The following is a 13,325-nucleotide window of genomic DNA, read 5'->3' as shown; positions in this document are numbered from 1 at the left end:
GGAAGCAGCTGGCTGGGACAAGAAGTTTCTGATTCAAAGAGACCAGTGATTGAGGTGGGATCAATAAAGAGACATCATTATTTCCTCAGCTGAGCCCCCAATCAATTTTTCAGTTAGAATCTTGGACACATAATATTACTGTTTCGTTCTTATTAGTCACATGTGTTTGGGGCTACCCCATTGTAACCACATGAGAGTACTGTTGGCAAAACAAAACAAACAGGATGTTTAATGACAAGAACAGAATTAGCTAATAAGTCAAATAACAAAATTTGTAGCCTAACCCATGCTATAAAAGCACTTGATTTTATAGAACTGAGGGCCCATTTTGCACATTACATATGATCACACCTCGAGCCGTGTTTTTATTTTGGTGGTGTTGTGAAAGGTGTGATATTTGGATTAGAGCATCATAAAGACACAGAAGCCATAATTGATTAGAGCATGTGATGAGAGGCAGGTGGGTGAGTAGGCAGGTGCAGCCACAGCAAATGTGGCCTGTCTCTTTTCTGAGGGTAACAAGAAACAAAAGGTCCGAGTGTGGTGGCTCACACCTGTAATCCCAGCACTTTGAGAGGCCGGGTGGATCATTTGAGGCCAGGAGTTCAAGACCAGCCTGGGCAACAAAGCAAGACCCCATCTCTACAAAACAAACAAACAAACAAACAAACAAACAAAAAACCAAAAAACAAAGACTAAACGAAACAAAACAAAGCAAACAAACAAACAAAAAAAATTAGCCCTGTGTGGTGACCTGTACACCCAGTTCCTCTGGAGGCTGAGGCAGGAGTTTGAGGCTACAGTGGGCCGTGATCATGCCACCACAATGAAGCCTGGGTGACAAAGTGAGATCGTGTCTCTAAAACATAAAAAAAAAAAAAAAAGGAAAAATGAGAGTGAGAACTGAAACAGCAGAAGGGCTCAAATCATCCTGTACATAGAAATCCTCCATCCAGGCCAGGCGCAGTGGCTCACGCCTGTAATCCCAGCATTTTGGGAGATCGAGGCAGGCGGATCACGAGGTCCGGAGATAGAGACCATCATGTCTAACACGGTGAAACCCCGTTTCACTAAAAATACAAAAAATTAGCCAGGGGTGATGGCGGACGCCTGTAGTCCCAGCTACTCAGGAGGCTGAGGTGGGAGAATGGCATGAACCCGGGAATCGGAACTTGCAGTAAGTGGAGATCGCGCCACTGGAGTCAGAGCTTGCAGTAAGTGGAGATCGCGCCACTGCGCTCCAGGCTAGGCCACAGAGCGGGACTACGTCTGAAAAAAAAAAAAAAAAAAGAGAGAGAGAGAAAGAAATCCTCCATCCAGCCCTGTTGGTTGTGTTTGTGTTGGAGGGGGTGGAGGAGCAGCCTTCTCAGGCTTTCAAGGAGGACTTCCTAGCCCCTCAGCTAAGATTTGTTTGTCTATACTATTAAAAGATAGAGAGAAGTAACTGTGTCCCAAACCAGCCTCCCCAGTTCCCACCAGCCAGAGCGCCTGCCCTTGCAGGGAAGCTTATCTGTTTACCATTCAAGCACTTTGAGGGATTCTAAAATGCCATGAGTGGGAACCACTGCCCTGGGCCATTTCCATGAAAATTCAATTTCGGGGATTAATTTGAACAGGTACTATTGACGTTTTCCCGTTTACACAAGATCAAAGAGTAAAAACAACCGGGCCTCTGCTTAACAGTTGAGGATTCTAGCAAAGTTAAGAAACAGGTTTATATTTGTAGAAGAAGAGAGAGCATGCAGAAAGAGGAAGATGGGAGCGGGGAGAGATTGGCAGAGATTCAGAAAGTTCGCGCTTGAGATTTTTACGTTTCTTACTCGTACACGTCTATTTCTCTGGGTTTCTGAATGCAAAGACGAGAAAGTCTCAACAGTCTGCTAAACTAACATGGCCTTCGAATCCTAAACTGAACACAGTAGCTGAAACAAGCTGTCCACAAAGAGGAAAGCCAGAGGGGGCCAATTAGGAAGGAAGAAATTAAAGAAAAGAGAAAAGCCAAGATGAAAGGTCCAGCGCAAAGTGAATGACTCGACTGGAGAATGGCAGCCCTGGCAGGGTCTGCGGCCAGCGGCGGAGGTGGGGACGCGGCCGCGCGGACGAGTGACAGATTGGTCCGGCGCAGCAAAGGGAGCGGGTGCGGCGGTAGGGCCTCTCCGTGGGCAGCGCAAGGGCCTCCCCCGGGGCAGCGCGGGCCGAGGCGGGGCCTCCAGAGTGGGGGCAGCAGAGGAGGGAGCGGAGCGGGAGCCGGGAGGAGACGGCTGCGGCAGGGGGAGGCGGGAGGCGGGCGCGCTGGCTCCCAGGCTGGCCTCGGTGCCACTTGCGCGCCGGCCGCGCACCGAGCTTCTCTTTTCCCTCCGACGCGCCACGGCTACCCAGACATTCCGGCTGCCGGGTCTGGAGAGCTCCCCGAAACCCTCCGCGGAGAGGAGCGAGGCGGCGCCAGGGTGGCCCTCGGGGCTCGCTTGGTCTCGGAGAAGCGGGGACGAGGCCGGAGGATGAGCGGCTGAGGGCGACGCGGGCACTGACGCGAGTTGGGGCCGCGACCACCGGCAGCTGACAGCGCGATGAGCGAGTCCCCAGAGACGCCCTAGCCCGGTGCGCGCGCCGGGCAGAGCGCGCAGGTGGGGTTGGGCTCTCAGCGGTCCGCCCCGCGCGGGTCCCCGGCCTGCCCGGGATGGGCGCTGGCAACCCGGGCCCGCGCCCGCCGCTGCTACCCCTGCGCCCGCCGCGAGCCCGGCGTCCGGCCCGCGCCTTGAGCTCATGTATGTAGGTTTGGCGCCGGTCTTCAGGGCTGAGGGTGCATGCTGGGTGTCCCCGCGCGGCCGGACGCGCTCCAGCTCTGTTCCGCCGCTCAGCTGCTCCGGAGGAACCCCCTCCCCCGCCCAAGTTTGTGAATACGGGCGCTTCGCCCAGTGTTGAGGTCGGCAGGGACCGGGCAGGGGGTGAGCAGGGCCAGGCACGTCCGGAGCCCTCAGGGAGGAGGGCTGAGGGGGAGGGGACAGACGCACCGGAGTGCGCAGAGTGGGGGCGTTCGGGGAGTGAGGCGGAGAGAGGCTGGATTGCCGGTGTCCTGCGGCGTCTCGGGCTTTCCCAGTCCCTTTGGGCGACAGAAACTTTGGAATCCAGAAAGGCTGGCCGGGATCCGGCGAGTAGGAGGGTCTCGCCCCCACTCTGCGCCCTGGGGCCCCAGCCTCCCGCACTGCACACCTTGGTGCTGCCCGGGCGCTTCTGCTCCGCAGCCAGGACACTGCAAGACTGAGCGCTGCGGCCAGCGACCTGGCTCCCAAGGCTCGGAGGGGCGGGCCGGCAGAGGAGCTGAAGCCCCGGGAATCCCCGACCCGGCCCTCTGGCAAGGGGCCGAGGGCATCCTTTCATGCAGCGGGGCTTAGAGAGCGGGGAGGGGGCGTCTGCTCCCGAGACGGGAGTCTTAAGAAGTTGTTAGAAATGAATCGTGGAGTCCTAGGAGAAGCTTTGTTTAACCTCCCCGCATTTTCCCAGCACAAACCCCTAAAGCAAATGAGGAAGAGTTTCCCTCTTATCTTCCTGTACATTCGTCCGTCTCTAACTCCACTGCTGAATTCTCCATTTAATAACCTTCGGGAAATGTGGCCAGGACCTAGGGAGGGACACCCTGGGTGCCTGAATTACTTGGTTCCCAGCAGAGCTTTGCAGGGGGGCGCGGGCCTGGCTCGCTGCGTTCCCTGGGCTCCGCAAGCCGCCCTTGGCCATCTCCAACACTAATCACGACTGCATCTGAAACACGCCGGCCGGTGTCGTTCTTGGATTTCGCTTCCAATGTGTCGCTCCACAATTTGTGATGTCTAAGAACCCCGGCCGTGCACCGACGCTGGGCATGCTGCCCCCGCCCCCGTCGCCCAGCTAGTTAATCTAGAGCGATGCCGGAGCCCGGGTGGGGGCCGCGGCGGGCCGGGGCGCGCGCGGGCCGCGGGGCTCAGTTGTGCTGCTGTTCTCTCCGCAGGGACGGCGGCTCCCGGCTGGCGGCGGCGCGCCCCCGGGCTGTGAATGCGACTCGCCCCTCGGCCGCGCTCCCCGCCCGCCCGCCCGCCGGGACGTGGTAGGGGATGCCCAGCTCCACTGCGATGGCAGTTGGCGCGCTCTCCAGTTCCCTCCTGGTCACCTGCTGCCTGATGGTGGCTCTGTGCAGTCCAAGCATCCCGCTGGAGAAGCTGGCCCAGGCACCAGAGCAGCCGGGCCAGGAGAAGCGTGAGCACGCCTCTCGGGACGGCCCGGGGCGGGTGAACGAGCTCGGGCGCCCGGCGAGGGACGAGGGCGGCAGCGGCCGGGACTGGAAGAGCAAGAGCGGCCGTGGGCTCGCCGGCCGTGAGCCGTGGAGCAAGCTGAAGCAGGCCTGGGTCTCCCAGGGCGGGGGCGCCAAGGCCGGGGATCTGCAGGTCCGGCCCCGCGGGGACACCCCGCAGGGGGAAGCCCTGGCCGCAGCCGCCCAGGACGCGATCGGCCCGGAACTCGCGCCCACGCCCGAGCCACCCGAGGAGTACGCGTACCCGGACTACCGTGGCAAGGGCTGCGTGGACGAGAGTGGCTTCGTGTACGCGATCGGGGAGAAGTTCGCGCCAGGCCCCTCGGCCTGCCCGTGCCTGTGCACCGAGGAGGGGCCGCTGTGCGCGCAGCCCGAGTGCCCGAGGCTGCACCCGCGCTGCATCCACGTCGACACGAGCCAGTGCTGCCCGCAGTGCAAGGAGAGGAAGAACTACTGCGAGTTCCGGGGCAAGACCTATCAGACTTTGGAGGAGTTCGTGGTAAGATGCGAACGCCCGCCGGGCGACTTTGCACCTTCCAGGAAGGGGTGGAACAGCTTTGGTTCTGTGGTCCCCCACTTTGAAGAAGAGGTGCTCTCTGGTTCTGAGAGGGGGAGAGCGCTGTGCTCACGCCCCTTTGACATGACCTCACTTTTTCAGGGCAGAGGTAATCCTTCCAAGAGCACTATGGCCAATCCATAGGGATTCCTTCGGTGTTCACTTTAAAAGGGCTTCATGAGGATGAAGCCTATGGCACTGAAGGGAAGGGTCCCAACAGGTATCGGAGGAGGGACTTTCAACATTAATTTGCTGCTCCTCATTTGGGAATGTTGTCGGTGAAATGTTCAACCTGCTTTCAAACACAGGGTAATTTACCGTACCATTTGGGATATATTCTTCAACTAATAGCTAATTAAGGGAGACTATTCATATAAAAAGCCATTTCCCTAGATTATGTGTTTAGGGTATCATGCAAATGTTCTAAAAATTAAAAGAAAAAGAAAATATTTGCTCACTGGGTGCCAAATCATAGTGGATGGTGAAACCAACAAGTGCAGTTAATGTTTAAAAATTGTTTTGTTTTAGATGAGTAGTAGTAGTGTTAATAATACCGGCCATCTCTCTAATGCCTACTGTGCGTCAGGATCCCGCTGTTTTTCATGTACGTTAGTTAAATCTCATACCATGCTAGGAGGTGGATTATTATCCATTGTCTCCATTTTATGGAGAAGAGGAAACAGATACAGAATATTTAAATAATGTGTTGAAGGCAGGACAGCTATTAAGAAACAGATTCATATGTCAAACTAAGCAGTTCTGCTCCATAGCTTAGGTTTTTAACCCTTATGCTCTACTTGAACCAAAAGCCCAGCTCCACTGGGGCTTTAGTTTGGGTGAAGGTGCTGCACAGCATGCATGCACAGGCTCCAGGTAAAATCCCTGCCAGTGGGCTAGGGGCCTGAGAGAGACCTGCACAGGTGTTCAGTTATTCCAAACACCTCAAGGTAGGCTCAACCTATGGCCTGCCTGGACTTGGCCCATTGACTTGCCAGGCCATAGCTTTCCTTTTCCCACCTGCAGAGGGCGTTATGGAACGTGCAGCTACTAAAGCAAAGCTTTAGGGAGGAATTCTGCTGGAATACTCCTCCTGGAATTAGCCTGTGAGATCTGCTAATTCCCAGGATGTGAAGCCCATGTAGTTACTGACTTGTAGCAATGAATTATCAAGTGTTATAGAAGTACAAAACCAGGAAGGACAGATCTATATGTAGTGTACAAAGTATGGAAAGACTGCTGGAATTTAGAGTCAGGAAACATGGTTATTCATTCTGGCTTTACCACTAACCAGCTGCAGGACTGGAACAAAAGACATATCCCCTCTGGGTTTCTTTTCTCTTACCTGTAAAATAAGGGGCCAGCTTTCCCTAGGCTCATTTAGCAAAATATAACTCCAGGCATACATTGTTTAAGTACTCACATTTGACTTCAGCCCTTTGGAGAAAGACAACTGGGATGAGCAACTTGTATGAACCACGCTCAGGCCATGCAAAATTAACTAAATCAGAAACCCTGCCCTCAAAATGCTTCCTGCCTACGGGAGGGTCTGGTAGATATCTCTCCAGGTGTTTTGGGTGCAGTACAAAAGTTCACAGGCAAATGTGTCCAGGTAAAGGAACCTGTGGGTGCTAGAAGAGCCCAGAGGAGGGGCCTTCCATTTTGGCCTGGAGCAGGGTCATAGAACACTAGAACAATTCTCTTAAGTTTTGAATTGGTAACATCATCGGCTCTTCTAAAGTCAAAGATAAGCAGTTGGTTTTTAAGTAATTCCTTTTGTTGTTTGCACTATTTATAGTTTCATAGTAATTTGCTAGAATTGTCCTAAGAAGTAAACTGAGGAATTAGTAGCACTTTGATCTAGTAAGCCCAAACACTTCAGTGTCCACTTACCTACCTGAGATCACAGGTAAAGGAAATAATTCAAACTTCTGTCTTAATAATTCATGCTAAATGCTAGCAGCCATGAAGCTGCTTTTGTCTGTGGAGGAGAGGGATCTCTTATTTAATTCGTCTTTGCTACCTGTTTGGTAGTCCATAGGTAGAATGTGTTTTCAAACTCTGAGGATGGGAGATGATACTGACAAAAGGGAAATTGGAAAGATTACAATCTTAGGAAGAATTAAAATACCAGTAAAGCTATTTTTGGAATATTAAGTGCATCTTCCATCTTCAAATGACATTTCATTCTAAACTTTCATCATTTATTACCAGATGTGGGGATGCACACATGCTTGAATGTTGCAAAGTTGTTACATATTTTTAATTATATGCTTGTTCTTACAATATGTCAACTACATAAAGATTTTATAGTGTTATAGCATGTTTGCTCGTTTTTGTTAGTATGAGGAATATTTCTAGGCATTCCGCTAATTTATCGTGGCCTTGTGCAAGCCATTTATTGTCTCCATTTTTGTTTCCTTCAATGTACAAAAGAGAAAGCAATGCTTTTTTTGAAGAATGTTGAAAATATGAATGTAGAATGGTATAGGGTTAGTTGTGAGTCCACGGGGTTTGTGAGTTGCAGTAATGGAGATTTGTCGTATGCTGAGTACCAGGGCACAGAAATTGTTAACATGCCTGCTCTGGGTATTCTGGGTTTCAGAGAGAGATTATAGTCTGTAGTTTGCATAGCACAAAGTACATGGAAAATGAAAAAGGAAAGCATTCTGTCTGAAGTGCTTTGCACTTCTCTGAAGAAAATGTGATTCAAATGGAGATTGTGGTACAGTCGGGTCATGCCTGGAACACTTTACTTTAGCAAGGAAGGAAGTGAAAGTGAGATTATTTGGGCCTCAGTCCCTGCAAGATGCATAGATCCTTTAACAGTCTGTTCTCTGCTTCCAGAGAGGGAGAGAGAGAGAGAGACAGAGACAGAGAGAGAGGGGAAATTACTAGTTATTGATGGAGGCTTGACCCTCTTTGAGCAGTAGATTAACTCCAGAGCCTGCCTGTGCTTGTGATGTGCAGGGTATTTGGCTCCGGCAGGAGTGCGGTTTCTCCCTGTCTTCATAGGCTTCTCTTTCTTTGGGCATGTTTTCTTGCTGCTTTCTCTACTCAGTTTTCTGCATATTCTAAACTTGTTTTTTCCCTTCTTTCTGTACTCTTTTACCCCATTAAAACTTCCTCTCCTTACAGCCTGTTTGATCTCAGTTAGATACTTGTGAAAGATCACACTGACTCCACAAAATACCATTAAGCTGCTAATAATAATGAGAGTAATGTGTTCATTCCTCCAGGGATGGCTGTAATTTAATTTGTACATCCAAATAAAAACATAGTTAATAGTAGAATTTTCTCCACTGCCTCTCAAATGATACCAAGTGTCTTTTTTTCTTTAATTTATACCAGCAGGCATCCAACTTTGAATAAGGAACCTTGTCTATTGGCTTTTTTTTTTTCAGTAAAGGAATGATATTTTTAACTGTTTTCTGCTTCCTACAGTATATTAGTCTGCTAGGACTGCCAGAGCAAAGTAACACAGACTGGGTAATTTAAACACAAATTTGTTGTCTTGGAATAAATCTGGAAACCCAAGATTTCCAGACTTCCAGATTTCCAAGTAATCTGGAAGTCCAAGATCAAGGTGTCAGCAGGGCTGGTCTCTTCTCAGGCCTCTCTCCTTGGCTTGCAGATGTCCATCTTCTCGCTGGGTTTTCTCATGGTGTTCCCTCTGCATCTGTCTGTGTCCACATCTCCTCTTCTTATAAGGATACACTCATATTGGATTGGGGCCTGACCTCATTTTAACTTAATTACCTTGTTAAAGACCTGTCTCCAAACAGTCATATTCTTAGCTACTGGCGTGAGGACTTCAAAATTTGAATTGTAGAAGCACAAAGTTTAGCCCAAAACATAGTGTCGATGACCAAAATTGACTTCCTAAAACAGACCTAACAAGGTAGTAACAGTGGGGTGTGTGAGGATGCATCAGCACGCATGATGGGAAAACAGTGCTTATGATGAAGGCACAGACTGAGTGGTGATGAAGTGTATGCCAATGAACATTAACTGAGGGGCTCATCTTGACCATTCTGATTCTGTGTCTATTGCATTCTGAGAGCTACTTTAGGAGTTCTTGTATTACTTATGTGGATGGATCCTTGTGTCACAGAAAACTAAAAGGTGACTAAGGGTGGGGAGAGGGGCTGTATTGAGCAGTTGTAAATTTTGCCTCAGTGGCCATGTGATTTGTTCAGAAGCAAATCACATTTGAAATGTGTTAATTAAAAAAAATCATTCTATTTTGCTCAACAAAACAAGTTGTTTTCATCATGGGAATCTTGGTCTCCTGGAGGACCATGATGGTGGAAAGGGAAGTTTGCAAGCTTATTTCATGTTTTATAGAACCTGGTGGAATTTTTGTGACTCTGAAATAGGGCCATAAAGGATAACTAAATCTTCACATTTCTTTGCTTTTGGTAGGATTGATATCAGCAAAGTGTGTCAACACTGGTTATCATAGCCAATCAGGAGCTCTGATTGGCAATTGTATAAGTCTTTGAAGAAAAAGGGAAGATGAATTATTAATAAGTGAAGCTTACTAGACTGTCTTTCAAAGCATAAGAACTGTTGAGAGAGAGATAACAGGAAGGGGTACTTGGAGGTGAAATGATTGGGGACCACTGAGTTAAACCAAATTCTGACTGCTTCTGTATCTGACTTGCCATTAACCCCACTGCAAAATCTTATTTCTAGGTTTTTATCAATCAAAAAAAATTTGAACATGAAATTTGGAATCAAAACTTCCATCTAAATAGATCTCTATATCAATTATGAGACAGTGCCAGCAAAGAGAAAGCCACGGTTATTCATACTTTTCAGTCTAATGGTATTTATATTCTTTTGGCTGATGTTACTTAACTGAAAACAATGCTATTATTATCTACCTTCACTAAGTAAAATGAGTCAATCTGTGTTCTTTTCTGCAAGTCAGGCTAATGCATGTACTGTTGCTGTCTCTGAGTTTGTTTTGGTTCTGAGTAAGATTTTGTAAATTCTCGACTTCTCATTTTCTACCCTTTTGTCTAAAGCCATTTAAACGGTGACTTTTTTTTTTTAAAAAGGGAGTCATAAGCCATATCTAGACTCTTTAGATGTGTTCCTAACTCAAGTGGGGGAAACACAGCTTTAAAAACTGCTTATTTGCATGCTCTATACAGTATCTGATGTGAAGTATGATGGAATTAACAACATAACCTTTTACAATGGGAAGAAGGGAATCAATATTTATCTAGTGCCAATATTTTTTATATATTGGCTTTTCTGGAGTAATTTACACAACAGACTAATGAGTTGGTGGTATTTTCTTTATTTTTAAAGGAGAGAAAACTAAGGTCCAAAAAAGTTAAATAGCTTGATCAAGGTCATAGAGCTAGTAAATGGTGAAGATAGGATTTGAATCCTAGTGTGTTGGACTCTGAAGATCATGCATAGTGTCTTCGTGACCATATGGTGATGAAGTGGCATTTTGTGTGTGGTGGAGAACATTTCAGGTACCTGGGAAAAGGAAAAGCTGTACAAGCCCAGAGTACTTTGCTCATATGTATGTCCAATAAATGCTTGATCCACTTGGCTAAGCATTTATTTACATGGATTTGTCATATTTGACTTGGCTATCTGATGAACAAAATAATGTCTGTGTCCTTCAAAGGATGAAGTCTTGAGTCGTAATGGTGCTAAAAGCACTTAGTCCCAGGATTTCCCTGAGAGCAAGGGAGAATGAGTCCGGGGGGCAGTGAAAAGAAGACTAGATCCCAAGAGGCAGGTGGGACTCCAGAGATTATCAGATCCACGTGGGGCAACAGGTGACCCAAGAGGAAGATCTGGTTCTAGGAGGTATTCTATTTGGCTCATGGCATATAAAACATTTGTTTACTAGTGCCAGTATTTGACAAGCGGGAGGTTCATATAAATTCCCAGATTGCCTAATTCTTACAAAAATGAAATGATTCCCAGATGGCAGCCATCTGTCAGAGCTGGGCAGGGCTGCCCCTTTGGGAGGGCATTTGCTTTCCAGCTGACCACACCCACCTTGCAGATGTGTGATTCACCCATGCTCCTGTAAATAAATACATGACTTTGAAAAGCCTCTTGTTCCTAGGCAGTGAAAACTCACCTTAGAAAATTAGTACCCCCTCCAAAATCATACAGGCAGTTGATATCATGAGGAGGTTTAGGAAAGCAGGTCCCATGCTCTCCAGTCCTTTCCTCTTCAGTTTTGGTGGAGAATCAGCTTCTGGGACTTTCAGGACAGGGTACTTATCTGAACACTGTGGGGTGAACCGGGTTCCGTTTTATCCAGTGCTACCCTGGACAACTTTCAGAGCCTTGTTTTCTAGTGGTTAAAAAAAAAAAAAAGATAATGGGGCCTGGTGTGGTGACTCATCCCTGTAATTCTAGCACTTTGGGAGACTGAAGTGGGAAGATGACTTGAGTCCAGGAGTTCAAGCCCAGTCTAGACAACATAGTGAGGCCCTATCTCTACAACAAATTGAAAAAAAAAAAAAAAAAGGCCAGGCATGTTGGTGCTCACCTGTAGACCCAGCTACTTGAGAGGCAGAGGCAGGAGGATGGCTTGAGCCCAAGAATTTGAGGTTGCGGTGAGTCATGATTGGGCCAGTGCATTCCAGCCTGGACGACAGCATGAGACCCCATCTTAAAAAACAGAAAAGAAAAGAAAAAAAAGTGGATAGTATTCTGCATTCCTCTCCCATTATAAGAAGTAAATAAGATGTATGTGAAAGCAATTTGAACCTGTAAAGCTCTGAACAAAGTTGATGTGGATATTTAGACAAGTTCTGCAGAGTGTGCAGCTCAGGGGGAGGTGGCCACGCCCTGTTCCAGATTTTGGTCTCTAGAAGGACTCTTGTAGAACCTCTAATCATTAGGGACTGGCTCCATGGAGCTGCTTTTCCATAAAGCATTACCTCCTCAGATGATATCTCTAAATCTGATAAGTCCCAACAGAAAAATTATTCTTACATTTATTTGAAAATATTTAGGACACCATGTGTGCGAGGCCCTGGGCTGCATCCTGGAGATGTGACGGGAAGTAAATGGCCCCCTCCAGGAGACAGGCAGCAGTACTGTGGTGTGTGAGGCACTGTGAGAGCTTGGGTCAGGGCGTCAAGGGGGAACACAGTAGAAGCCACTCTATTATTATTAATAGACTCCACTGTTGCTGATGGCTTGTTTTTAAATGACAGAGGAATTCTGGGCCAGATGTTCTAGGGAAAAGAAAAGAGTTTGTATCAAATGTAACAACTGTGAGTTTGCATGAAGGATATGGCTTCCCACCCAGGCCTACCTACCCTGTGACCATCCTTCATGGTACTTTTCTGACCACATAGCTGGAAATCCTTCTTACTGCCTGTCTGTTCCAAGGCTGAGATCCTGCCAGCTGGATCATACTTCTCATTCTATTTCTGTCGGGCACTGGGGTGCGGCCAGGACATAGACTGCCTTTCAAATCTGTGGAAAAGGATGATGTCAGGCCTCTGCCGAGGGCCCTGTGAGTTCTCTCAGAAGCCTTAGGCCTGTGGAAAAGCATAGAGCTTGAAAATTAAAACTCCATGGCCAGGCACAGTGGCTCGTGCCTATAATCCCAGCAGTTTGGGAGGCCGAGCTGGGAGGATCACTTGAGCCCAGGAGTTTAAGACCAGCCTGTGCAACATAGTGAGACCCTGTCTCTAAAAAAAATAATAATAATAAAATAAAATAAAGAAAAAAATAAAAGAAATTAAAATGCCAGGTGGCTCTGCACATTTCCAAGTATCCAAGAATAGCAAAAGTGATGATGCTTTAAACATGAAACTTCTCCTTCCTTTCCTGGGAATATGGAGGATAGCCTGACAACTCACCCTCAACAAAATGCCTGAAATCCTGAATATCATATAAAACACGTATTTTTAAAAGAAAAATGTTATTTGTATAAATTGATGGGGTACAGTGTAATTTTATCACATGGATACACTGCGTAGTGGTGAAGGAAGAGCTTCTAGTGTAGTCATCACCAGAATAATGTACACTGAATCCGAATAATGTACACTACATCCATTACATCATCTCTCATTATCTACTCCCTCCCCATCCATGACACCTTTCTGAGTCTCCATTGTCTGTCATTTCACATTCTACATCCATTTTTAAAAGCACAGCTGACGTGGCAAGGAAATAAGATAAATTAATTTCTAGAGGTGGAGTTGGAATCCATAGAGAAAAGTCTGCCTTGAAGTTGTGGCTGTCTGGGAGCATCTGTTGATCTTGGGGCCTGGGCCCTTGGCACTCATGGCCAATCATTGCCAGTGACCTGTGAAGAGTTCAGGTCCCCAAGTAGAGACAATCAGATCAGGATCTATCTTATAAAGCCAGGGGAACCAAGAGCCTGTACTGCAATGGGACAATGTAGGCAAACATCTTTCAATGGGCCTTGGCTCTGTCCAGAGGAGAAAGAAATGTTTGTGTTTTCCCCGAGTCATTGCCATCTGT

General features: G+C 47.7%; 1 protein-coding gene across 2 annotated transcripts in view; it reads left to right on the top strand.

Annotated features, from left to right (window-relative positions):
* Positions 1–3,982: 3,982 nt before the first annotated feature.
* VWC2 (von Willebrand factor C domain containing 2) overlaps positions 3,983–13,325 on the top strand; it is a 147,524-nt gene continuing 138,181 nt past the window's right edge. For both annotated transcript variants that reach the window (XR_002915797.2, XM_054559196.1), the window contains exon 1: positions 3,983–4,781. Coding sequence is in view for 1 of the 2 variants with exons in the window: in XM_054559196.1 (XP_054415171.1) it covers positions 4,086–4,781 (696 nt within the window). In the remaining variant the exon portion in view is untranslated. The remainder of the gene's footprint in view (positions 4,782–13,325) is intronic.

Source organism: Pongo abelii, chromosome 6, assembly GCF_028885655.2.
Source record: "Pongo abelii isolate AG06213 chromosome 6, NHGRI_mPonAbe1-v2.0_pri, whole genome shotgun sequence".
NCBI classification, from domain to species: domain Eukaryota; kingdom Metazoa; phylum Chordata; class Mammalia; order Primates; family Hominidae; genus Pongo; species Pongo abelii.
The sequence above is the reverse complement of the archived record's forward strand: the minus strand, read 5'-3'. Positions and strand labels throughout refer to the sequence as shown.